Here is a 24,101-nt window from a genome sequence, read left to right on the forward strand (position 1 = left end):
GACCCATTCTCACAACTTCAGCAAGCATGACAGCTTTTATGTATGCAGATGTGAGAAGCCACCAGTACCGTGCGCAGAAGAGTGGCAACCCTGACAGCGAGCACAGAGCTCTGTGCACTGAATTTTACCATACCACAGTGAAAGCAGCTTTTTGCAATGCTCACGGGGTTAAAAGTCCATGACAACACTTAAGTTCCTTGAATTCCTTGCACTGAGTGTTGTTGTCAACTAGCTTCCACTCAACTGTAGACTCACTGAAATTAATGGACCTAGATTAGTCATGCTTCTTAATTTCAGTGAGTCTACTATGAGTAGACTCACTCATAGTAGACTCACTGAAATTAAGAAGCATGAAATTAAGAAGCGGTTCGAATCCCTGCGGCGGGGTGCGCTCCCGCTGCTCGGTCCCAGCGCCTGCCAACCTAGCAGTTCGAAAGCACCTCCGGGTGCAAGTAGATAAATAGGGACCGCTTACCAGCGGGAAGGTAAACGGCGTTTCCGTGTGCGGCTCTGGCTCGCCAGAGCAGCGATGTCACGCTGGCCACGTGACCCGGAAGTGTCTCCGGACAGCGCTGGCCCCTGGCCTCTTGAGTGAGATGGGCACACAACCCCAGAGTCTGGCAAGACTGGCCCGTACGGGCAGGGGTACCTTTACCTTTACCTTTTACTATGAGTAGAAGTTAGTTGAATGTAGTTGTCTCTGGAGATGAGCTAAACATGTCTGCTTCTACACATGGAACTTAGAAGAAGAAATTGGCATAGGCAGCTGCAGCCATGAGAATATTATTGACTAGCACCTTGGGTAAATCTCACCTGTAGTAATCTGTGAAACTCAGATTAGGAACCTAGCACACAGTACTAAGACAGAACTTTGAGCTCAGTATTCTCTCTGTTCAGTGTTCTCTCCTAATCTGGAAATGCCAGTGACTGAATGTGGAACCTTTGGCATGAAAAGCATCTGTTCTATCACTGCTTTATGGCAGCTAGGTTTTTTGTATCTCCAGTATCACCTGTGACATTTACTTTTATTTTAGATATTTAAATGTATCATCAACAACAACAACTTGTCTTAGTATACACCCTCCCACACACACTTGAGACTCATTATGAAGAGGCTGGCAAACCCTTAGCTTAAACAAATGCGCCCACAGTCATTGCAGGTGAGCTAGTTTTACTGAGAAGAGTGACTTACATTGCGTGGCCTGATGGAAACTCTCTCATGGTCCATATTCATCCCTGGTATGATGACACTCATCTTACGAGGACCTTTAAACCCCAAAACATTTGTTTCCTGTTTTGAAATGAATAGGAGAAGCGTTTTGAATACCACACATTTTTCCTTTGGAATTCAGTCTTTCCAGACAAATATCACTGATGATAAAACAGTAATTAGCCTACAAAGGTGTTGCTACAAAGCCACCCCACTGTTGGCCAACAGAGTCCCAAAATATTCAATTTTACCTTGTAAGTTCACGGGGAAAGGGAAAATGTAGGCTCTTCATAAAACATACTTTAAAGTTTAAAAATGTGCAGACACTTCAGCACCGGCTACAGCTCTGCACTACCCAACAACAAGTATCATTAACAAGAACGCAACAAGTGGCTTTTGACAGTGTATATTTTCAGGACCCACCTTATTTTTTATGATTGCAAGTTGTTCTAAACTGTTTTTAATATTGTATTTTAATGTTGTGACCCACCCAGGGAGCTTAGGGTGAAGAGCAGGTAATGATAAATAAATAAATACTTTTATATAGTACTTCCGTGTGTTGAAAGTGCTTGGCCTACATATCTTAGTAACCCTTACAAAGGCCCTTGCAGTAAATCACCTTAAGCTACAGTGATCTCAGAGTGGTGAGACAGTGAGAATGAATGGGGTGGGTGAAGAGAGTGTGACATAGCTCCCATGCTTCTGGCCAGAGTGAAAGACTTCCTGGTGCCTCCTGATTGCTCCTTCGCAGCTCCCAACTACTTTTGTTTCTTGGGACTGGACATGAAGGAGGACCAAAGGGATGAACTTGCACCCAGTGAGATAGAGGAGGCTGCAGCAGGAGTAGGAAGAGGAATTCTTCCTTTGGCCACTATGTACAGCTTGGGTTTCCTTCTTTTCTACCATCATGTCGCAGGCAAAATCAGTAGATGATCTCAGAGGCTATATGTAGCCACTTGTCCTACTACCAACCAAGCTCATGGCACATGTAAGATTTAAACAGGACTGCATAGTTGGACTAAGTCCATAGGCATCAGCTTCTCCTAATGTGACCACATGCCCCTCCTAATTCACCGTGGAAGGGAGGCAATGGAGAGGCATCTCCTCTTGCATAATTTTGTCACTTCTCATTCATCTGCTGGCAACTGGTGCTCTACTGGCACCCAGCACACACAAACAGGTGAATGCTAACCCATTATCACAGTTGAGTAATGTTAAGTGCACAACTGCAAAAACTGCGTACTCAGTTGCACACACTTATTTCAACGGTAGTAGTACAAAAACGGTTGGAGCACTGCAGCCCAACTTGATAACTGAGCTCCATGTCACAGTTTTATGCAAACTAAATTGCACGTAAGTGGTCAAGAGGTCAGTAACCGACCATTTCTCACTAATTGTTATATTTCTAAGGACTTGGCTGGAATCTTTCTCTTCTGCTGCAGTTCTAACTGTGACCATTAGGTGCAGCTGTAGATTTATTAATCAGCAGCAGTGCCATTTCTGTAGGACTGCCTTGTTTTAAAAGCTATGCAGGATCCTGGGTTTTCTCTAAAGTCACGAGTGTTTGAAAATGCTATTGGAAATGTACACACCTAGGACTTAAGTGAATATGCATTTTGGGGCCACTTCTGATCCGATTCAGCAATTTGCATAGAATGTGGCCCTGACAGTGGCGTTTTGGGGACATCTCCTATGCACACAGGCATGGGAATTTTTTTGTCGGAATTGATTATCCACTCATGCAACTTTTTTGCGCATAATCCTGTGAGGTGGAGTGCAAAACCATGCACACATTCTTCTACAGATATGTAGCCAAGAATGCTCCCAAATGTGGGCTATAATATACAAAATGCCCATGCAGTGTATGATCTTAAAAGACATCTGAAGTGCTTTACTCAAATACCTCTTGAATCCCAGCTTGGTGGGAAAGCAATGTGTAAATACAATATATTAAACAAACAAACTTTTGTGATGAGTGGTTCCTGAGTTTCTCAGTCTTTCTTGCTTCCAGCACGTTGCTGATCTTAATGCAAAGAAGCTTGCCCAAGGTACAGCAACCCCCCCCCCCATTTAAGCACTTTCAATATATGTGCAACTGTGCACAAGCACATCGCACAGAACTTGGAAGTGACCCAAAAATGTCACAAAAAGGAGCAGAACAAAGTGTTTGCAGGCTTTTTCAATGGTGTTTCAAACATACATGATTTCACTTAAATGTGCAGTGCCTTGGACCATGTAAATGGGGGGGGGGGGTGGTTTGCCTGCATAGGGCTTAATCTGATGCAAGCCTTTGCCTTGAGTGTCCATTTTAAATATCAGGTCTGAACCTAATAACTTATGCAGAGAGAGTCTTTCTTTCACCCAGGTCCTATTCATTTAGAATTAAGGGTGACGGTTTCCAGTGCACTGGAAATGATTTGAAGGCAGGCCAAGCACCTCTCATTTTATAAATTGAACGCTGACTAGGGTTTCTCTTCAATTGGTTGTGAATCTACTGCCAACCTTTGGCTTTGCTTGTGCAACTCAAAGCAGGCTGGATGACTCAGACCCACAGCGGAACCAGAAGTTTGCTTGTCCCAGGCACAGCAAAGGAGCATGTGATCGTCGTGAGCTAAGAGCATTTTGCATCTTGTATATCAGATGCTCATTTCAGCAAGTCACATTTGCTCCAGGGAAGTCTAGGACTTGAGCAGAAATGGGTCATTTGAGGGTAAAGAAATCCCGAGTACATCTGTGCTGGGGTTGGAATGACTCATGCAAACAACATTCACTATCATTAGCAAATGGATGCAGATATTCTCAGTCTTATGGCCAGAATGAATCAATGGACACAGCCACCAGTACCATTTACTCTGGTTTTACACCACCTCTGATTATACACTGTGATCTGTTTTTGCATAAGAGGCCCAGGTGTCCAATAATGAACCCCACTCTTGCACAATTTATTTACCTAGACTTAATTTAAGAGCGGGACGCAGGTGGCGCTGTGGGTTAAAGCCTCAGCGCCTAGGACTTGCCGATCGAAAGGTCGGCGGTTCGAATCCCTGCGGCGGGGTGCGCTCCCGCTGCTCGGTCCCAGCGCCTGCCAACCTAGCAGTTCGAAAGCACCTCCGGGTGCAAGTAGATAAATAGGGACCGCTTACCAGCGGGAAGGTAAACGGCGTTTCCGTGTGCGGCTCTGGCTCGCCAGAGCAGCGATGTCACGCTGGCCACGTGACCCGGAAGTGTCTCCGGACAGCGCTGGCCCCTGGCCTCTTGAGTGAGATGGGCGCACAACCCCAGAGTCTGTCAAGACTGGCCTGTACGGGCAGGGGTACCTTTACCTAATTTAAGAGCATCAAGGCCAGTGCCCATTTCTCACTGAAAAATCTGCTCCTAAAGGTAGTCATAGTTTCCTAGAGGCACTTGGTCACAGCACATGATGCTAATGTTCCTCATTTGAACTGGATGGGGGAGCATCTGACCCCCTCAGTTAAAAGAACTACACAAGACGGCAGAGGAATCATCGGACATCCTCTTATTTTCCAGCAAGTGTGATAGCGGTGAGGAAGATGTGCTGGGAAGACAGTCTGAGTGCAGCACCAACCAGGCAAAAGACATCACTGCTCTCTCGCTTCCCCCGATGGGTGTCCCTGATTTAGGTATGGGTGTGGGTCACAACTGTGTTGAATGGTTGGTACAGCTTTGCATGCTTGATACCTTACTGAAAAACGTTTGCTTATGAATGGTACTTACGTAGCAAATAGCAGCTAGCTCCTGGCGCAGATTACTTGCCTCCAAGCTCAACGTTGTTTTCATTGGGTTTACTCCATTATCATACACTGTAAACTTAGTCCCCATAAGATTTGATCTATTAGAGAGGAAAAACAATGGATTACCTTCATTGCCTGCTACTGATTGATTATCATCATTTGAGCCTTAAGCACTCAAAATCTCTCTCTCTCTCTCTCTCTCTCTCTCTCTCTCTCTCTCTCCAGTGTATCTGGGACATCATAATCCCAGAGAGTGCAGAGGTTCTGGAGGTTGCATACAATGAGGCATGCCAGATTGAGCTACTGTTACTATAAGACTCTGAAATGAATTTCACAAAATCTCAGAAAAATGTATCAAGGCTAGAGATATGATCCCATGTGAACCAATTATGAAGCCTTCATAAAAGCATGCTTCTCTCCTGAATCAAATCATGCAGCATTAATGCTCACCACTATCATTAATACCTGTATCTCCCCTCTCCTTCAAAGAGCTCTGGGTAGCGTACATGGCTTTCCCCTGTTTATCCTCACTATAATCTGGTGAGGTATGTTGGGCTGAGAGAGATGTGTCTGCTGCTAGCAAGCTTCATAGCTGAAAAGGGATTTGAACTCAGGTCTTCCTGGATCAAGTCAACCATTTCCTCCACTATGCCCAGGAGTGGCTCACCCAGTGAGAAGAGGTAGGGGGTGAGGAGGCCAGCCGAGCACACTGGTGGGAGTGATGGACTGGGTCGACACTGTTCCTGGGAGGGTATGACTTTGGCTCTTCCCCATCTCCTGACTCTGCTACAGTGGCACTTCTATCTCTCATTAGCACCCTTCTTCCCAATGCTCTTGGGAGGATAGAATGCCAGTTTCCTTACCACCCTTTAATCACTTCAGCTTGTGTAAATAAAAATAGTAGTTAAAATTAAATAAGGGGATAATTAAACCAAGTTATTCTACAGGCATTCTGAAGTTACTGCAGTGTGTGAATGGACAGTAAATAAATAAATAACAGGAAATCTTTTGACTCCGTTATGCAAAATAAGGAACAGCTTGATTTTTTTGTGAATTGCTGTCAATTGCGACTTTCCATCAAGAGCTAAAGAAGGTAGGTAGGAATGTAAACAGGGACTGATATCAAACGTTTGCTTTCAGTGTTACCACTGGTATCCTGAATCCCAAAATGTTTATCTGATTATCTTAGAATATACCCTAAATCAATGATGGTGACCCTGTGGCCCTTCAGATGTGACTGGACTCCAACTCCTGTCATCTTTTATCACTGGCTATGCTGGCTGGAGTTGGAGTCTAAGAACATCTGGAAGACCAGAGGTTCCCTGTCCCTGCCTCAAAAATCTAAACCTTTACCTTAGCTTTCCAATGAAACTCTCTCCTCCTCGTGACAGGTCTGTAGGATCAATGGAGATGAGGTAATTTGAGGTTTTGCTCTTCTTTCGCTTTCTTCCAGCTAACAAAAATACCTAAGGAATTTGAAAGTGGAACAAAACATCACACTCCAGGCAGAATCTGATAGAACCACCAGAAAAAGAAAACGAACTCTAATTTTCCTGGGGTTTAGTATCATCAGCAAAAATGTAGAAGGCCAAAGGGAAAGTTAGCAGAAAAAAGGGGGGGGGTGTAAAAAAAATCAGCAGAGGAAACTACTTCCTTCGATCCATTATTTATGGTTTAAATAATTAAACCTAGTACACTTTGTTAAATGTTTAATTTGAGCTTGAACAGTTTCCTTCAAGTAAAAGGAAAACAGATGTCAGTTTAGGTCAGAAGGGTAGAGAGTCCAACTACTAATCACTTGAAGACTCCAAGCATAATGACTTCTAAGGACAAAGTATAAAGTAAAATACAACTACCTGAAGCCGCGTAAATATTACATTACCCTTTTCCCAAGTTTCCCAAGACAGTGGTACCTCGGGTTACGGACTTAATTAATTTCGGAGGTCTATTCTTAACCTGAGTCGCACTTTCGCTAATAGGGCCTCCCGCTGCCGGTGCCACGCAATTTCCATTCTCATCCTGGGGAAAAGTTTGCAACCCAAGGTAACTACTTGTGGGTTAGCAGAGTTTGTAACCCGAAGCGATTGTAACCCGAAGCGTTTGTTACCCGAGGTACCATGTGTTGCTAACACATTCGGAAAGAAAAGAGAATGCAAGCTACTCTGACATGTTTCTGAAAATCATTTCAGCATACTCCCAGCTCCATGGAGCTATTGTAGCATGTGGCATTGGCTTTCCACATGGACTGGCAGGATGGCATGTTAAATATCCCAAATGAGAGTTGCACTTCCCTGAGGTCTAATGAGTTGACCTACGGCTGCATCTTATGGACCCTTCTCTGGATCCAAGTCCTATTGATTTCAGTGTAATTTACTTCTGAATAAATATGTATAGGACTCTTGGAACTGATACTCAATGGCCACCACATGGCAATTAGAAATGTGTGAAACTGCCCTAAAATGTTTACCATCCATATCTGATGCAAGAAGAGCATGTTTTAAGAGGCAGCTCCCCATTCCACTCCTTGGTTACTTTTGATTATTTGCATATGGCTCAGGATTGGGTTGCCTCACTAGGAATGTCCTAATGAGACACAGCATCTAAACGTCTCTGTTTGTATACAGTTAATAAAGCAATAAATTTCCATGTTTAAAAGTGTGTCTTATGACACTTAGGACTGGGGAAATACTTGAATGAAACATTTTAATGGGACGAACAAAACCTGTACAAGCTCAGAAATTAAATGTTAACATTCAAGTAGTTACTCAATAATCATGTATACTATTCCTAATTATGAATAATGCAGAGAACATAGAGGAGTTTGGTCTCTTAACAGGGCAATCCTGTACAGGTCTACTCAGAAGTAAACCCCACTGAGTTAAATAGGACTTACTCCCAGGAAAGATTAAAACATATTGTTATGTTATTTTTTTTCTCTCTGCTTGCAGGTTATAATGTACTCTCAACTTTAAGCATTCATATGTTGTGGATGGATGGTCGAAACTCTGGGTATAGGGATTTTCCCACTTGTACAAGCTTGTTTCTGCATGTTTTCTTTTGCTGTTTTATATGCAACCAGCAAAATCTGCTTTATGACCTTTTTCCCATCTTCCCTTTCCAGGTGGAGGTAGTAAGTAGGGTACATTCCACGGTCCATTCCCTTCTTGTCCCTTGTGATTCGGCATTTGACAGTAACCCCCTGAGGAGCTGGTCTCACAGCAAACACCTCCAGGTCATCTACGTCTATGATGGGGTTGTTTGTCGAAGGGCTAGGCCCGGAGGCTGACTCCTAGGAGAGGAAGAAAAGCGACCATGTGCTTAAAAGACAGACACAAATTTGCTCACAAATTTATTGATAGCTGCACGAATTATTATAGCTAGGAAGTGGAAGGGTCAAGCAGAATGTAAAATGGAAGAATGGTATAAATAGGTATGGGATGTAGCTATGAATGATAAATTAACATGTGCCATTAAGGTAAGATGGGGAATATGCAGGAGAAATGATTTTGAGGAGATATGGAAGGTGTTTGTAGAATTTGTACTGTTAAAATGGAAAGGGATCAAACTATTGCAAGAGGTGTTGAAATTTTGGGAGGTTGGATAGTTACAATGGAATGGTCTCAGTGGTGGGGAGCACATTTTTATTTTATTTTTTATTTATGATTATTACTTTGTCATAAAAAAAAGACAGCAGGATCCAATCATTCTAAAGGCAAGCAAGAGCAGAAGTGTGGCCCTGCAGGATCTGCGTTGGAAAAGGGGATGCACCTGAACTGGGCAAAAGCCAGAATGTGGGGCAATATGTCCTCACTGAACCACGAAACTATAGAATTGTAGAGTTGGAAGGGACCACAAACATCATGTGTATCAAAGACCATGTGCTGAACTGACAACATTGGAAAAACGGGGTTTTCCAAATGGTCAATGAAACCCAGGCGCCAGTGTACACTGCAATCCTGACCCTATCAAGCTCTGATGAAATGTTAATATTCAATGTACTCAGCAGGACTTCTTCCTGACTATATGTAGTTAGGATTGCACTGCCACTCAGAAGTTTGATGAGGGCAGCCAGCCAGGCAGAATAGCTCTGACGCAGTTTCTCATTGGCCCTGTGCCTTCAGCCATAATTAGGAAAGTCACTCTACCCTGCTACTAAGGGAGGGGAGAAAGTGGGAGACATGTGACATTGGTCAGCAATAGCCAACCGTTTGATCTGTTTGCCACACAACAGCTTATGGTCAGGAGCAGTCCATATGGGACAGGTGACTTTACAGGATATCCTCCAAGAGTCACAAGTAATGTTTGCCCACCACAATGTTGCATAATATTTGTTATGTTGTTTGTTCACTTGTCATAGGACAAACGCTAAGTTTGCTTCCATAAAAGGGCTGGGCAATAGAGCCAACAGCCCAGTGGAAGTATGGGATCTTTTCACTATAGTCTGAAGAATACGACTGTTTCTAGCAATTGCACTAGATGACTCTTGACAAATGTTTGAACCATGACCTGGCCTCATCACACCAGAGTTCTCACCTTATTTGATTTCTTGCTTGTTGCAGAACCTGGTCGTGTATTACTATTCAACTGTGATGAACTTGAGCTGTCTTCATCCTCCTCGTCCTCCTCTTCATCAAAATTCATGCTACTTGAAATGCCTAAAGGACATCCATCACATTTACAGATTTAAAAAAGGCTTTTATAATACTCAGTTTGAATATACATCTCAATTGCTATGATAATTCCCTGATTTTCAGAGACGGCATATTTCTGGTGACTGGATTCTGGGTTTTTACAACAGAAGATGGAAACTTTCTTTTTATTGTTATTATTTATCATTTTTATTAGTCGTATAGCAATCTGAAACACATGTAATGCAACAAATAAACATTAATACAGAATAACAAGAGAAGCTGTTCATTTGTTTTCCATTAAAGTCTATCTTCTTTCCCTTTTACGGCATCTTTCTGCACATTAACAAATAGACAGAAGGCTGATTTAAGCAGAATATTTATCCAAACCATGGGTCAGGGCAGGACAATTCTTATGCCCATACTCCATAGCATCACCATCCTATATTTCATGTGTAAATGGAGATGCAAGTACATGACAAAAAAATGATAAGGGTCACACCCATGGAAGATGTTAGAGCAGTCTTCCCCAACCTGGTGCCCTCCAGATGTTTTGGAATACATCTCCCAGCACAACTGTGTTGGGTGGAGCCGATGGGTGTCTTATTTATTTATTAACATTTATTTACTGCTTGATTGTACAAAACCTCCAAGTGACACCACCAATGCCAGTTCGGCAGGTTAAAGTGGTCAAGAAGGCAGATACGAGGAAATATGTAGTCCAAAACACGGGGGGGGGGGCACCAGGTTGGGGGAAATTATCTTAAAGACTTGTGTTTTACCCTCTCAGAACAGAAGATGTGCCAAGTATACAAGGTCTTTACACTGCAGAATGGTTGCAATGTGGATTCTGCCTATCAATTCATTGCTGTTAATGCTGCTTAAGGACTACCATAGGCTGCTAATTTTCATATTGTTACAGTGACATAACCGGTACTGACAGCGTCCCAGAAACAGAATGCTTGCTATAATGTAAGAAACAGTTGTACTGTCCTTTTGACTCTGTTCACCGACAAGGAAAATTGAAATCTAAATGGCAGAATATTTCCCAGTAACTAAAGCCGCTGGTGGCATATTCAGATTAGAGTATCAAACAAATCAGTTGACATTCTTTGCAGGCCTTGTATTTCTTGTACATTTTTATATTTTCAGGAAGTGCAAGTTTGGGGGGGGGGCATTTTCTGGATGCCCCACAGGGAACAAACAAGCATTTGTTTTGTGAGCTAAATATTAGCTGATGCTGCCACCAAAGAATTTGAACAGAATTAACTTCAAACAAGAGCAAAGCAATTGGAAGAAATAGTTGCAAGCTTTCTGCACAGTATTTTAGTAATCCCCTTCTGTTGTTTATAGCTTTTCAATAATTAACTGATGGGGGTGTGGAGGAATACAGTGAAAGGGTTGCACATATTCTCAATATCCACAAGGGAGTCTATTTCACGCTGGAATGGGTTACCTTGGAACCTTGACTCAATGAGAACCAAGCTAGTCCTTATATCAGTAGTATTAACTAGCCATACTCTGGCATCTATTTTGGGGAGCATATTATGAATTGGTTTTTAGTAAAAATAAAAATAAAAAATCACAGTTTTCTGGAGTTGGAAAGGACCCTGAGGGTCATTTGGTCCAACCACATGTAATGCAGGAATCTCAACTAAAGCATCCATGACAGATGGCCATCCAATCTTGAATGATGGAGACACCACCACCTTCCAAGGGAGTCCATTCTATCGTAAACAGCTCTTGCCATCAGAAAGTATCTCCTGATGTTTATTTGAAATCTCTCTTATTGTAACCTGAATCCATTGGATTAGGTGACCTGTAATCAAACCAACAGCCAACAGCATCAGCAAGTTTCATGGTTCCTTACCTTTCTTCTGCATTGTCAGTCTAAGGTCCTGTGTCCCTTGTTGTTGACTGGTAGCTATTGTCTCACCATCATCCTCATCTTGGCAAGCCTCTCCAACAGTAAGTATTTGAACTTGGCTCCCTACTTCCTGTACATCATCTTGAAAAGCGGCCGGACCATCAATTCCTATCAAGCAGAAAAAGTCAAACAACAGTGTCACTATCCAGAGACAACATGTGTTTTTCAACCTTTGACCACGGCATACCTAAGAAGTCAAACCTGGCAGCCATCTTTAGGTATATTTAAATAAGAAACGTAGTTTTCGTACAAAAGAGTGCTTGCTTCCTGTTGCTTCCAGGGGTCTGGCTCTAGATCAGTTAGCATGAAAACTGTTATCTAGAAGAGTACTGAAAGAGCAATGTTATAGGAAGTCCTTTCACAGAGCACTTGCCTTTAGGATGGCACCTCAAGTGGCCTAAAACTACCATTGTAACCAATAGAGATTGGTCACATCCTGCGTGGGCTGCAGGAGACCCTGGATAAGAGGCAGGCAGTGGTAGGAAATGGCTGCCCATGTTGTTGTTTTTTCTTGGCATGAGGAAGAGGCATGTAGAATTATCACTGCTTCCTGCTGACATTTGGGGTTTCCAGGTTCATGGTAGGCAAAGACAGAAGCTGCTTTGGCTATAGGCTGGGGAGGAATGGATTGAGTGTGTCACCTGCCTGCACAGCCACTGGATATGGAAGGCTAGCCCCACCCACATAGCTGCTTAAAAGACCACAATATGGAACGACATGAAACAAGGATTGGATGCGTTCCGACACTATAGCTTGCTATAGTGACAGAAAATCAAAATAAAATAGCATTTCAGCTTCTGATTTTATGCTTGCATGTACAAAATGTTGTGCTTGTGTTTACTTATTTGTCAGCCCTATAAAAATCATTTTTGAACTGATATAAGCTGTAATATTTCAATTTCTTTGCATAATGGTTTACATGCTTCCTGTTCTGTGCGGTTCAAAATTAACTACCGGAGACAGAAACTGCAGAGCACTAGGCAGAATTGGCTACTATTTCAAAATGTCAATATTTTAATAATGTCTCTTGCAAAGATGATCACAAATGGGGATGGGGGGGGAGCAAATCAGAACTGGGCAAACATTGCCTAATTTCCTCCTTGGCTATTAGCATTAATTTGCATCATGCATTTTACTTTCCTGTGACCATGCAACTTTATTATTTCTCACATACTATCTAAAGTAAATAAAAAAATGTTAATGTTGAATTTCTGCACACTAGAAATTGGCACTTAAGAACTGGCAACAAAGAATTAAATTGGCAAAAAAGTGCCTTATGCTTACACTGGTAGAATAAGCCTGCAAAATGTATGCAGAAAAGCTTTTTAGGGAGACAATTATGTGCACTATAGCCACAATAATTCTGCAAGTAACTAATGAAGCAAAGGTAGCCATGGGAACTAATTCATACTTTACAAGGCAGATTTTCCTTGCAGTTCCCTTTAAGCACTTTCCTTTCACAGGATATTCGCCCGAGACAGAGCACTGCATAGAATGGGCCACTGGTGTGACTTAGCATAGCAATTAATTGCAATGGTTTCGCACACTCATTAAGCCAGGCATCTTCTCTGCACGGTGAGAGAACAGACATGCATACAATGTAAAATGTGGTGTGGGTGGGTGGGACACACGTGTGCATCTGTTTCTGTTTGTGCTCAACTTAAGAGGGGAAAGGGTCACACCATCAAACACAGAAATGTACCACCCGTACCCGTTAACATACTAGTTATGCCCAGAGTGGCTGGGGAAACCCAACCAGATGGGCGGGGTACAAATAATAAATTATTATTATTATTATTATTATTATTATTATTATTATTATTATTATTATGCACCAATATGCTGATTCCCATCCAGAATGTCACAGTCTTCATCTGAAGAGCGCTATCTACAATTTAATATCCAGAGGGATTCTAGAGTGAGCATCACTTATTTATATACCATTTATATTTATTTTCATGGGGGCTGCTGCTGAACTGTAGCTTTGATACAGTTCGATACAGTATAATTGTTCTTTTATTGTTTTTAATTGCTTTGGGTGGGCATTTGCACAGAAAAGCAGCCTAAGTAAAATATTTAAAAGTAAATACATACATACGTTTTGTAGAAAGGCAGTATGGCTACACGAACAAACATTTCTATTGCTCAGCATTGCAAACTCACACATGCTACTTAAAAATAAGGCAAAGCAGGGAGAAAATGATTACAATCATCAAACTATCGATTAAATCAAAATATTTGCAGCAGAAGGCAATACAAAACAGTGGATTAGAGCTACAGATAGGAGTAATTCTGCCAATGGCGCTCTTCTGTGTTGTACGTGAGCCACTTGAAGAAATTGTGTGGCACCGAACAAGGCCCTGCAGAAGGGTTTGTACAACACCCTGGGCTAGCACTTATCTTGGGACCTTATGCGAGGGATCACACAATGCCTTGTACAAACAGAAGCACACCTCTGCATTTCAGTCCTCATAAAGGAATCATGTGCTAAATCAGTCTGTCTATCTAGATATAAGCAGAACTGAAACATTATAGCTATGTGTTAGATATTTCATGATGACTCCTAGATATGTGTGTGCCTCCCCCACAAGAGGTCCAGAGGGTGGCAACACGAGAATGAGCCTTTTCTGCAGTGGCTCCTCATTTGTGGAATGTTGTCCCCAGATAGGCTCCTCTGGTGCCTTCATTATATATCTTTAGGCACCAGGCAAAAACATTTCTCTATAACCAGGCCTTTCGCTGATTAACATTTGATGGTCTTTTAAATGTGTTTTTCTTCTTGTTTTTATTATGTATTTTGGGTTCTCATTTTGTAATTTTTTGTTGTTAACCAGAGGAAGGGTAATAAATAATAATAATAATAATATCTCCAATTTTTCTCCTCTTGATAATGGGTGCAGTGTCCAAAGAGTTTTCAGAAGGAGGATGGAAAGAAGAGCAGAGAAAGCTGACTCTCATCCATTCACTTTCTGTCCTCTGCCCTGACAGTAACCAGCTGCCACTGTAGCTTTCCTCACAGACCTACAGGAGTCAGGGAGTTCTAACTGCATCTGTCCATCCTAACAAGCAAGAGACATGACCACAGATCCAAAACACATTCCAGCCAGGAAAAGGCACCTGAGGAGGGTGCAGAGCAGGGCCAATGAGGGCCTCAGCCAGGGGATAGGGGCCCAAATCCAGAGGCCCAGAGCCTGGCGGGCCAGATTCAGGCCCTGGGCCAGATCTTCCCCATCCCTAGTGAAGGTACTTTTTCCTGTTGGAAGTCAAAATGAAATTGTGTGTGTGCGCAGTTTCAGCTCAGCCGTAATAATGTATGTAAACCTACAAAGAAAGCCAATTGGCCTCATCGGATGTGTAGTTCATAGCTCTTTCCCCTGGGATATTTATTACATTCAAAGGCCCAGTGTATACAGCGGAGTCACATCTGCGCATTAGAATTCTGAAGTGCTGCTGAAAAGCCCACATCATCGCCAACCCTGCTGGAAAGTTGGCACTGCTATACATCAAAGAAACACTGGCCTGCTTTGAAATTAAGAAGAATGATAGGAGGTTAGGAGTAAAAAGAAGACACCAACTCTTTTTTTAAAAAAAGACAACTTATTTTGAAGTATAGCTAACCAAAATGACACTGTAAAGGCTTTCATTTAATCCAAACCATGACTCTCAAGAGATTCACATTTGAAAAGTGAACAGGAGAAGTAGCCAGATAATGATCTGAATTCCTTGCTCGTTTAAAAAAACCCACCTATTTCTTTGGGAATAGAGCCTATTTTTAGATAACTCTTACCGACAATTGTGTAAGGAACATGGCACAGTTAGCCTTGCTTCATCTGATCTGTCATCCAATGTCCCTTTTTAGCAACTGAAGTTGGGCAAAAGTTTGTACTTTATTCTTAATGAAGGCAGATAAATCCTTATAGCAGATTGAATGATTTATGGTTACTAACTTTCCCAGTTAAACCACAATCCCCTGAGCTTCTGATATTCAGAGGTATACTGCCTCTGAGTCTGGAGGTGCCACAATCAGATGCTGAGGACCAAGAACAGGGGATCACCATCCCATGCCCTAATGCTTCCAGAGGCATCTTACTGCATGGTAATAGAGAAGTTTCAGAATGCATGGAACTGGTTGGGTCTAGCAAGCCTATTCATGTCTATTCAGAAGTAAGACTCATTTAGCTTAATGGGACTTACTCCCAGGTAAACCTGTACAGGATGGAAACCTAAGGCTTTCTGCAGCTGGTTTGGATAGGAGACTTCTGCTGTCCCATCTCTATTTAATTTATGTTCACCACCTCCTGTATTATTATTTCTCTCTCTCTCTCTCTCTCTCTCTCTCTGTGTGTGTGTGTGTGTGTGTGTCTGTCTCTCTTACCCATTACTAATATGTTTACCTTTGCCCCATGCATACCTTCCTAATTCTGTCACTTGGTTTATTTTTAATATAGTTTTGCATATATACAGCAAGCAGCAGTTCTGGGTAAACCATTTTTATCAGGGAAGTGGTGGTGGCAGGGAGACCTAACCCTCTCTCCCACACCATGGTCCCAATCTGGATCTCTCACACAAACACACCAAAATATTTGTGAAGAGATTTAATCATGGATTTCTATTGTCTTGTCTGGGTTTGATCATTGCTAGATTATTATTTTTTTAAAGTTGGTTTCTTCTTGGATCTGGTTCAACTATTGACTAGACTTCTGTTAGTAGGGAAATTTGCCTTGATGGCTCTTCTGGTACAAGAGTAGTCTTTTCCTACTATTCAGCTGTCTACTCATGCACAAGACATCTTTTGCACTCATCCCTTTTGGATAGTTGCCCTGAACTTGCACCCTTAAGGAGGCAACCTGGCAACAGTCATTCTAATTCATTTCTGCATGTTTCTGAGGTAAGGCATAAATGTCAGAGGGAATTAACGAATTTGTTGTGGTCTTGATGTGCCCTTGAAGTTGGGGTACCATAAAGCTTGCCCCCATATTAGTTGTTTTAAATAATAAGAACATGTCCATTTGCCATAGTAGAGGGAAACTACTGTACTGGAATTGAAATCTGCTCAGTTACAATTCTGGAACACCACTCTTGGGATTTCAAGTGTACATTTTAAGGAGTTTACAGCTGCTTAAGGAGTTAACAAGTTTTCTTGTTGTCTGGATTTTGTAATTCCCTGTTCTTTCCAAAGTAGCATGCTCACGACTGACTGAGTTTGAAATAGAACTAATTTCAGAAATCATAATCATTACAGCTAAATTGGTCTGAGGTCAAAAGGAGAATTTTAATGTGTCATCTTACATCCATGGCCACAACTAACTGAATTTACAGGACTCCAAAGCATATATTTAATCAGCGATCTAGCAAGGATGGCGTTATAATCATATAGCTGAGACAAGGTAATGTTTGTGCTTGAAAATTATTGCAATTATTATTTTCCTGCTTATGAAATGGAGACTTAAAAATAGAAGAAGAAAGCAGGGTTTCTATTAATGTGCATTGTGAGGGCTGGATAACCTATCCTTAATTCTAATGAGAGCTTTTTATGCACTGCACCAAAGCAAAAGCTCTTTATTGGCCTGTAAGTACACAGGGAATGCAATGACCCTACACAAACAATTAGCTGCATCCAGTAACTAACCATTTCTCTCTCATTTTATGAAAGTGCAGCTTCGTTATGCCTAATATTTCCCTGGTGTTCATCTTTATCACATTGTCCTGAATGCAATGTCATCAGCCACGAAGCCACTCAGAAAACCATCGGTTTTTACATTTAAGGTTCTGCATTCAGTTATTACAAGAGAGACTATGAGTACTGCTCATGTATAATTCAATAGTTTACAGCTCGGAAAATTAGCTGATCATTCATAAAACCTGGTCTACTTTTAGCCCAACGAAATTGGCCTTACTATGAAATGGGAGTCTTACATCATCTAAATGCATGAAAACCCTTTCGGAACATGCTGTTTCCGAGTACCGTACAGCTGAATTCTAACAGCACACCGCAGGGTCCCGCCAAATAGGGGATACACTACATATGATATACAAAATAAATTTTGTGATTTTTGTGCAAACTCTCAGCCATTAGATTTCTACCAGTTACTGAACTCCCAAACTACGCATTCCTACTGTATCTGTAAGTTATCAAAGTGAACTGTGACCATAAATAAGTAAATGGATACCAAAAGCAAAATCGTGGAAGGGAAATTCCCATTCTCTTAGATCCTAGTTAACAGTTGTGGGGGTGAGACATTTTAACTGTGGTGGGGAGGACCCACTATAGCACGTCTGGAGCTGCACAAGCAAGAGCCCTTTTAAAACAAATGAAGTCTACTAATCAGGTGACTTGTGGGGATAATAAGGATTGTGGTGGGGGGAAATAACTGAGCAAACAGCACAACGTTAGCTCTCTGCACAGAGCACCTGATGCTGGCCGGTCCACAAAGATGCAAGACACATGGCCTAGGGCCCATGTACCTACGGGACCACCTCTCTTGGTATGCCTCGCGGAGGACCTTAAGGTCCACAAATAACAACACTTTGGAGGTCCTGAGCCTCAAGGAGGTTAGATTGGTTTCAACTAGGGCCAAGGCCTTTTCAGCACTGGCTCCGACGTGGTGGAACACTCTGTCACAAGAGACTAGGGCCCTGCGGGACTTGACATCTTTTCGCAGGCCTGCAAGACAGAGCTGTTCTGCCTCGCCTTTGGTTTGGACTCGGTCTGACCCTTATGTTTTCCTCCCCTTATGGTCTTGATTTAACGGCTATTTTAAAATGAGGCTGCATTTTAAATTGCATTTTAACCTGTATTTTAAATTGGTTTTTTTCCTCACCTCTCTTTTCCCCCTATTATGTTTTTACTGTGATTTTATTGGTGTTAGCCGCCCTGAGCCCAGCTCTGGCCAGGGAGGGCGGGGTATAAATAAAATGTATTATTATTATTATTTGCCTACGCACATGCAACCTCATTTGATTATGGATAGAGACCTACTTCCATGCAGATAGAAGCCCTCCAATCAACTGGAGCAACTGAGACACTAACACGCAACTGATATATAATAAAACTAAAATGCTAGTCCTATCCCCAAAATGTGGGAAGAAAAATCTCCAGAAAATGTTTGCATAGTTGTTGTTGTTTTTCCCTTCTCCGCCTTATCCTGATATTAGACTGTGAAATTTTAAAAACCAGGAACATGAATTATTAGCCTGATGTGCGGTTTGATGCTCTTGAGCAGATGGGGGCTACTCTGATGAAGAACATTGGTCAGGGTTGACAGAGGAATATGCCCAAGGAGCCAAGTCCAAAATGTATTGGATATGAAACTTTTTATCCTACTCCTTTGCATCCTACTCCCCCACCCCCCAAAAATATCTCACTGCCTGAAAATCTCACTGTCAAAAAACAGAGTGCAAGTTGAGGGGAAAGTCCTAAAATATTTTACCCAAACCAAAAATGTTAGTTACAGTATATACATTCATTAATATTAATACATAAGCTTAATGAAAATAAATACGTTCAAAACAACACATAGTTTCTAATCTGCTCATCCTTAAAAGCACGGCTTGTTGTTTTAAACAAAAATCACAAACATTTGTCTCTAAATTTCTTTGAGAAATACAGACTAGGCATTCACAGTTCTTCCTCATTAAGCGTGGTATTATTTTTTAACCAAAACCTTAAATCCAGTCCAGTTGTGGTAAACACTACTTTCACAGACAATATCGTTTTTTTAAAAAAGCTAATTAATTGGGTCTAGATTTATTTAATTAGGACTACAGCCATTTTGACCCAGAACTGCCACTGCAGTGAGAGAAAAAGCCATACTGGAGAGCACCTGCAGCACTTGGCTCTGTCCCGAGAGATTTGTAAGAGGGGCCTTTCATGACCGAGATACACAAAAATCATTCAATCAGCATTTTGTATGGGCGATTGTATATAGAGTTAGAGAATACACCAGCGCTTCAGCTAAAATGAATAGCCTTTTCAAATTCAGAAATCAAGTGAGTGCTTGTTTCCTAAACCATGCCAAGTATAATCTCATTCCTCTGCATAAACTAGGTAGATTTCCAGATAATCGGAAGATTTTGGAAAAGCAGCTGTACTGCCTATACAGGGTATCTCTGCCTTCTGGCACACTACGGAAGACAGCACTTCGCAAGTCTGCATTCCTGATGCACAATTTTTCAAGGCTGAGGTGTACAAACAGCCCCTTCTAGATACAAGTTCCAGACCAAGGGCTTAGCAGAGCAGCATGGATAGCACAGTTGAAAAAAGGGCTCAGTATGGGAACCTTGGGTGTACACTGACTAAAGGGCAAAGTAGAGAGCATTTGTCATTCATTTTGCCCTTCTGTCGTTGAATTTTCTTTAACTCAGGGCATGGATAGGCAAACTAAGGCCCAGATCTGGCCCAATCGTCTTCTAAATCCAGCCTGCGGATAGTCCGAGAATCAGCGTGTTTTTACATGAGCAGAATGTGTCCTTTTATTTAAAATGCATCTCTGGGTTATTTGTGGGGCATAGGAATTCATTCTTCTTCTCCCCCCCCCCCCAAAAAAAAATATAGTCCAGCTCCCCACAAGGTCTGAGAGACTGTGGACCAGTCCCCTGCTGAAAATGTTTGCTGATCCCTGACTCAGGGTGTGTGAGAGAGCTAAATCAGGACTGTGGTATTTTGAGGTGTGGGAGCCAACACTTTGCCATGGTCCCTAGTAGAATGACTAACCAACACCTAAGTATTCACCTTGTGGAGGCTGGGGGATTCTAACGGAGACAAAGAGGGGAAGCCCACCTCTTCCCAACACCGCAGGTCTGATCCAGTTTGCTAACCACACAGGCTATTTGTTATTTGAAAATCAACTATACATGGGCTACCTGTGTGAGAAACGTCACATCTAACTTGGCCCTTGGGATTGCCAAGGTTGTGACAATGAATGCTGGGCACGTGCATAACCCAGATCAGTGGGGTCTGTCACATGTCCTGTTCTGTTTGTCACAAGCACCAACTGTGCTCAGAAAACAAGCAGATCCTTTGCTCTTCATTCACACACAGACACATGTGGAATCCTGCTACAATGACTGGCAGAGTGGAGCTTCACGTCCATGTCTTCATGCACAACATGCTGCACATGGAGCAGTGGCATAGCGTGGCGGGTTCAGGGGGGGCTGGCCGCACCGGGCGCAACACCTGGGGGTTAGGGTTAGGGGGCGCAAATCCACGGGTTAGGGGGAGCAAATCCACGGGTTAGGGGGCACAAATTACTTCCCTTGCCCCGGGTGCTGACAACCCACGCTACGCCACTGACATGGAGAAATAGGTACAATGGCGATGCAGTCAAGCAGCCCAGTCTGAAAGCCTCTTGACAGTCCACCCCCATATCCACAAAGGTGAACCCAAATATCTACTAGCAAACACTGACCTTTCTTATGTGGAATAGGAAAATATGTTCCCAAAAATGCAATCGATAAATCAGTAAATACAAGCGCTTGGATACAGCTGTATCTAGGCTTTCCATGCTAGATGGAATGGGCAAAAAATGCCATTAGAACAAGCCAGGGGAACAGCCCTATTGAAATTCAGCAGGCACTGACTTTGTTATTATTTAGACACTAGGTTAAAATACAATTGTTTGCCTAAGTTTTTGATAATTTTTAATGTGTGGCTGTGATTTGGGGCTGATCTGCTGCATCTGATGGATTTTGTTAATTTTGCTCATTGTGAACGGACTCTGTTTTCATATGCTTTTATTGTTTCCCACCCAGAGAAGCTATAATTTTTTTATTAAAAATACATAAATAATGAATAATTACACTCTGTATATGTGGTAAGTAGCTAATAAATTTAAAACGTCTCTTTGGAGACTCAGCAGAGAGAGTGGATATGTGTATCTTTTCAAAAGTCTTGAAAACATTTCTAATTTGGATTTGAGTCACTGGGGTTAAGCTAGGATTTTGTGAGCAGCATTCACCAGGGACTTGTTATATTATTGCTTTGTTACTTGAATCTTGCACTTTGGTTTATACATGTTGTAGCTTGCTCTGAGACTTTCTGGGAAAGTGGTAAGCATTAAATCCTTACTTATCACCACCAATTAAAGGAGTGGAAATATCAGTACTTGGGTGCACTTGATATCTCAACTGGACAATGCAAACTCCATCTACTGAATGCTTATACTTATATATAATAGAGGTTTCAGACAATGTGTAGCTTTAATGAAAAATACGCAAAAAAAATTCACCCCTTGCCATTGTATAAACATATGGTGACTTGTCTCATTCTTATTTAATAATCAGCAGCATGCAGCTAACCTTTGTGCTTCCCCTTTTTCTCCTTTCTGATGTTGCCAGTTTGGCAGCCTCCTGTGGCTGCCTTGGCTTTTTTAGTTGACTTTGGAGCTTGTGACTCTGCTACCACCTTTACGTCCTCTTGCTCAGGCTCCTGTACTGCTTGAGAGAATCCAGACACCCCAACCAAAAAGAAACATAAAGAGAAAAACAGAGGAAAGAAGAAATGAGAAACCTATGAAGAAGAAGGAGAAACCACAAGAAGTGAGCAAGCAAGCAGGCAGATTGTAAAAGTATTTATATATATATATCAAGTCAGTTCCAGAGAAAGAAGACAGTATAGGGTAGAAGACTGCAGGTTTATAATGATATTTTAAAAATACAGTATATTACCATCTTTACCTTTAGGCTGCTAGTAAAATAAATGGCAATCCCTTTCTGTGTTACATTTTGCCTGGGTGAACCAGCCTTGACTGCTATGTCCAAGGACATCAGAAGAACTGAGAGTGCCATGTGCACATGGTCCCCTGTGATATCATCAGTTAAGGCTCCATTTCTAAGATTTCTTCTGGGGGGAAACAGCACCTTATTAAAAATGTACTAACATTCCTGCAATGTTCCTAATAATATCTGGAGGGATAATGCAAGGGACACTGTCTCCATCAAATTTGCCACTTCAAATTGCAAGCAGCAGCATTTACCTACAAGTCAACTTATTTTTATGTAGGGGCACCAGCCTGCCCTTTCAAGCATCAAATAAAAGTCCCCAGCAGCAAGTAAATTTACTGGCTAGTATCTGGTCTTCTTGTCTCACTTCTCCTCTGCTTTATCTAAACATGTTTTGCAAATTCTCAAAGAGGAAAACAGAAAAAAATGAGAGACTCAAAATGTAACAAAATTAAGCACAGAAGCTTTTGCGCTGGCATAACCCATTCAGCTTCTTTGCAATTCAATCTATGCATGCCTGCTAATAAGCAAATCTCACTATGTTCAATGGAACTAATTCCTAAGTAAATGTGCAAAGGATTACAGGCCTAATCATTAGACATGCATGAACCTGTGAAGCAAACAATCATTGTAGTTTCATATTGTCAGTTTACTTATTTGAAACACATACAAACAAATATTTCTACAACAAAGTAAAAAACAGAAGTTGGCAGGCTGCTCCTTCTGATCCTCCAATCCCCACTCCATGCACACACCTTCATAAAAGTACAGAAAAGAAAAAAAGTGGTAATGTGATGTAACTCCAGAGCTCACTAACAATGCAATTACAAGTACGTACACTTGGAAGCAAATCCCACTGAATTCAATGGGGCTTTACTTCCAAGTAAATGTGCATAATATGGCAGCCTAAATTGCAATACTCCTTTCATAAATCAGAGCTTCTGCACACCATTAAAACGAACTCCACACTAGTTCCATCTTTCATTTAACATTCTGCTTTTTTTAGAGTTTAGGATAAGTGCTCAGATGTTCAAGCTGCCAAAAGAGGGTCCTTTTAAAGAAATAAGATTCAAATGGCAAGCAGCCTTGAGTAAAAGACTTGGCATTCATATAAAGCCATTTAATTATATTTGGGAAGTTCTAAAGCTGCAACAATGACCAGTAATGGTAACAGGAAGAGTTCCAGGAACCGCTGCTCCTTGACAAAGAAGAAGGTGAAGGATGGTCATATCAGGATTTCCTCTATGGCAGGGATGAGGAAGCTGTGGTCAATCAGCTGTGGCTGCGTTCCAGCTTCCATCAGCCCCTGCCAGCATGCTCAATGGTCAGATGATGGGAGCTGGAGTCGAGCAACATCTGGAGGACCACAGGTTCCCCATTGGTGGTTCATGGCATCCTATAAGCTTGGTGATCTGGTGTGGATTGCAGCATCTATTAGCAATGAATGATTAGGTTTTCAGGTCACTCAAACACATAGATTTGTGTGTATCCACATCTATTGTTTTGCCTGGTGTTTCCTGCAAGATGACTTTCAATAGTTGATCCATTTCACATCCGGATATTATCATCATCATCATCATCATCGTCAATTCTTTCTTGGAATCACACACATAGTCTGGACCAGGCATAGGCAAACTTGCCCTGCAGCTGTTTTGGGACTACAACTCCCATCATCCCTAGCTAACAGGACCAGTGGACAGGATGATGGTAACTGTAGTCCCAAAACATCTGGAGGGCCGAGTTTGCCTATGCCTGGTCTGGACATCCCTCCAACAATTTCCAGCTGTGTTGAAATGCATTTGGGACTATCCAATTTTTTTGAAAAGGGACTCTGTGTGTGCTCACAAGAAGGCTCTGTTAGTGCT

The 24,101-nt window shown here is 41.9% G+C and overlaps 2 protein-coding genes across 6 annotated transcripts in view; one reads left to right on the plus strand and one right to left on the minus strand.

Annotated features, from left to right (window-relative positions):
* The window catches only part of RIC3 (RIC3 acetylcholine receptor chaperone), a 40,236-nt gene extending 30,370 nt beyond the window's left edge, over positions 1-9,866 (plus strand). Inside the window, exon 9 of the mRNA XM_083715060.1 lies at positions 9,522-9,866. The gene's annotated coding sequence lies outside the window, so the exon portion shown is untranslated. The remainder of the gene's footprint in view (positions 1-9,521) is intronic.
* The window catches only part of TUB (TUB bipartite transcription factor), a 122,697-nt gene that overhangs the window by 6,271 nt on the left and 92,325 nt on the right, over positions 1-24,101 (minus strand). For 3 of the 5 annotated variants that reach the window (XM_083713327.1, XM_083713328.1, XM_083713329.1), the window contains exons 4-10: positions 21,814-21,948; positions 11,461-11,625; positions 9,496-9,617; positions 8,060-8,251; positions 6,316-6,428; positions 4,946-5,060; positions 1,193-1,291 (exon numbers count right to left, since the gene is read on the minus strand). In XM_083713327.1, coding sequence (XP_083569453.1) covers positions 1,193-1,291; positions 4,946-5,060; positions 6,316-6,428; positions 8,060-8,251; positions 9,496-9,617; positions 11,461-11,625; positions 21,814-21,948 — 941 coding nt within the window. The remainder of the gene's footprint in view (positions 1-1,192; positions 1,292-4,945; positions 5,061-6,315; positions 6,429-8,059; positions 8,252-9,495; positions 9,618-11,460; positions 11,626-21,813; positions 21,949-24,101) is intronic. The other 2 variants (XM_083713330.1, XM_083713331.1) reach the window with 1 other exon arrangement.

The sequence above is a fragment of the Podarcis gaigeae genome (genome assembly GCF_964106915.1).
Source record: "Podarcis gaigeae genome assembly, chromosome: 1".
Lineage (NCBI taxonomy): Eukaryota > Metazoa > Chordata > Lepidosauria > Squamata > Lacertidae > Podarcis > Podarcis gaigeae.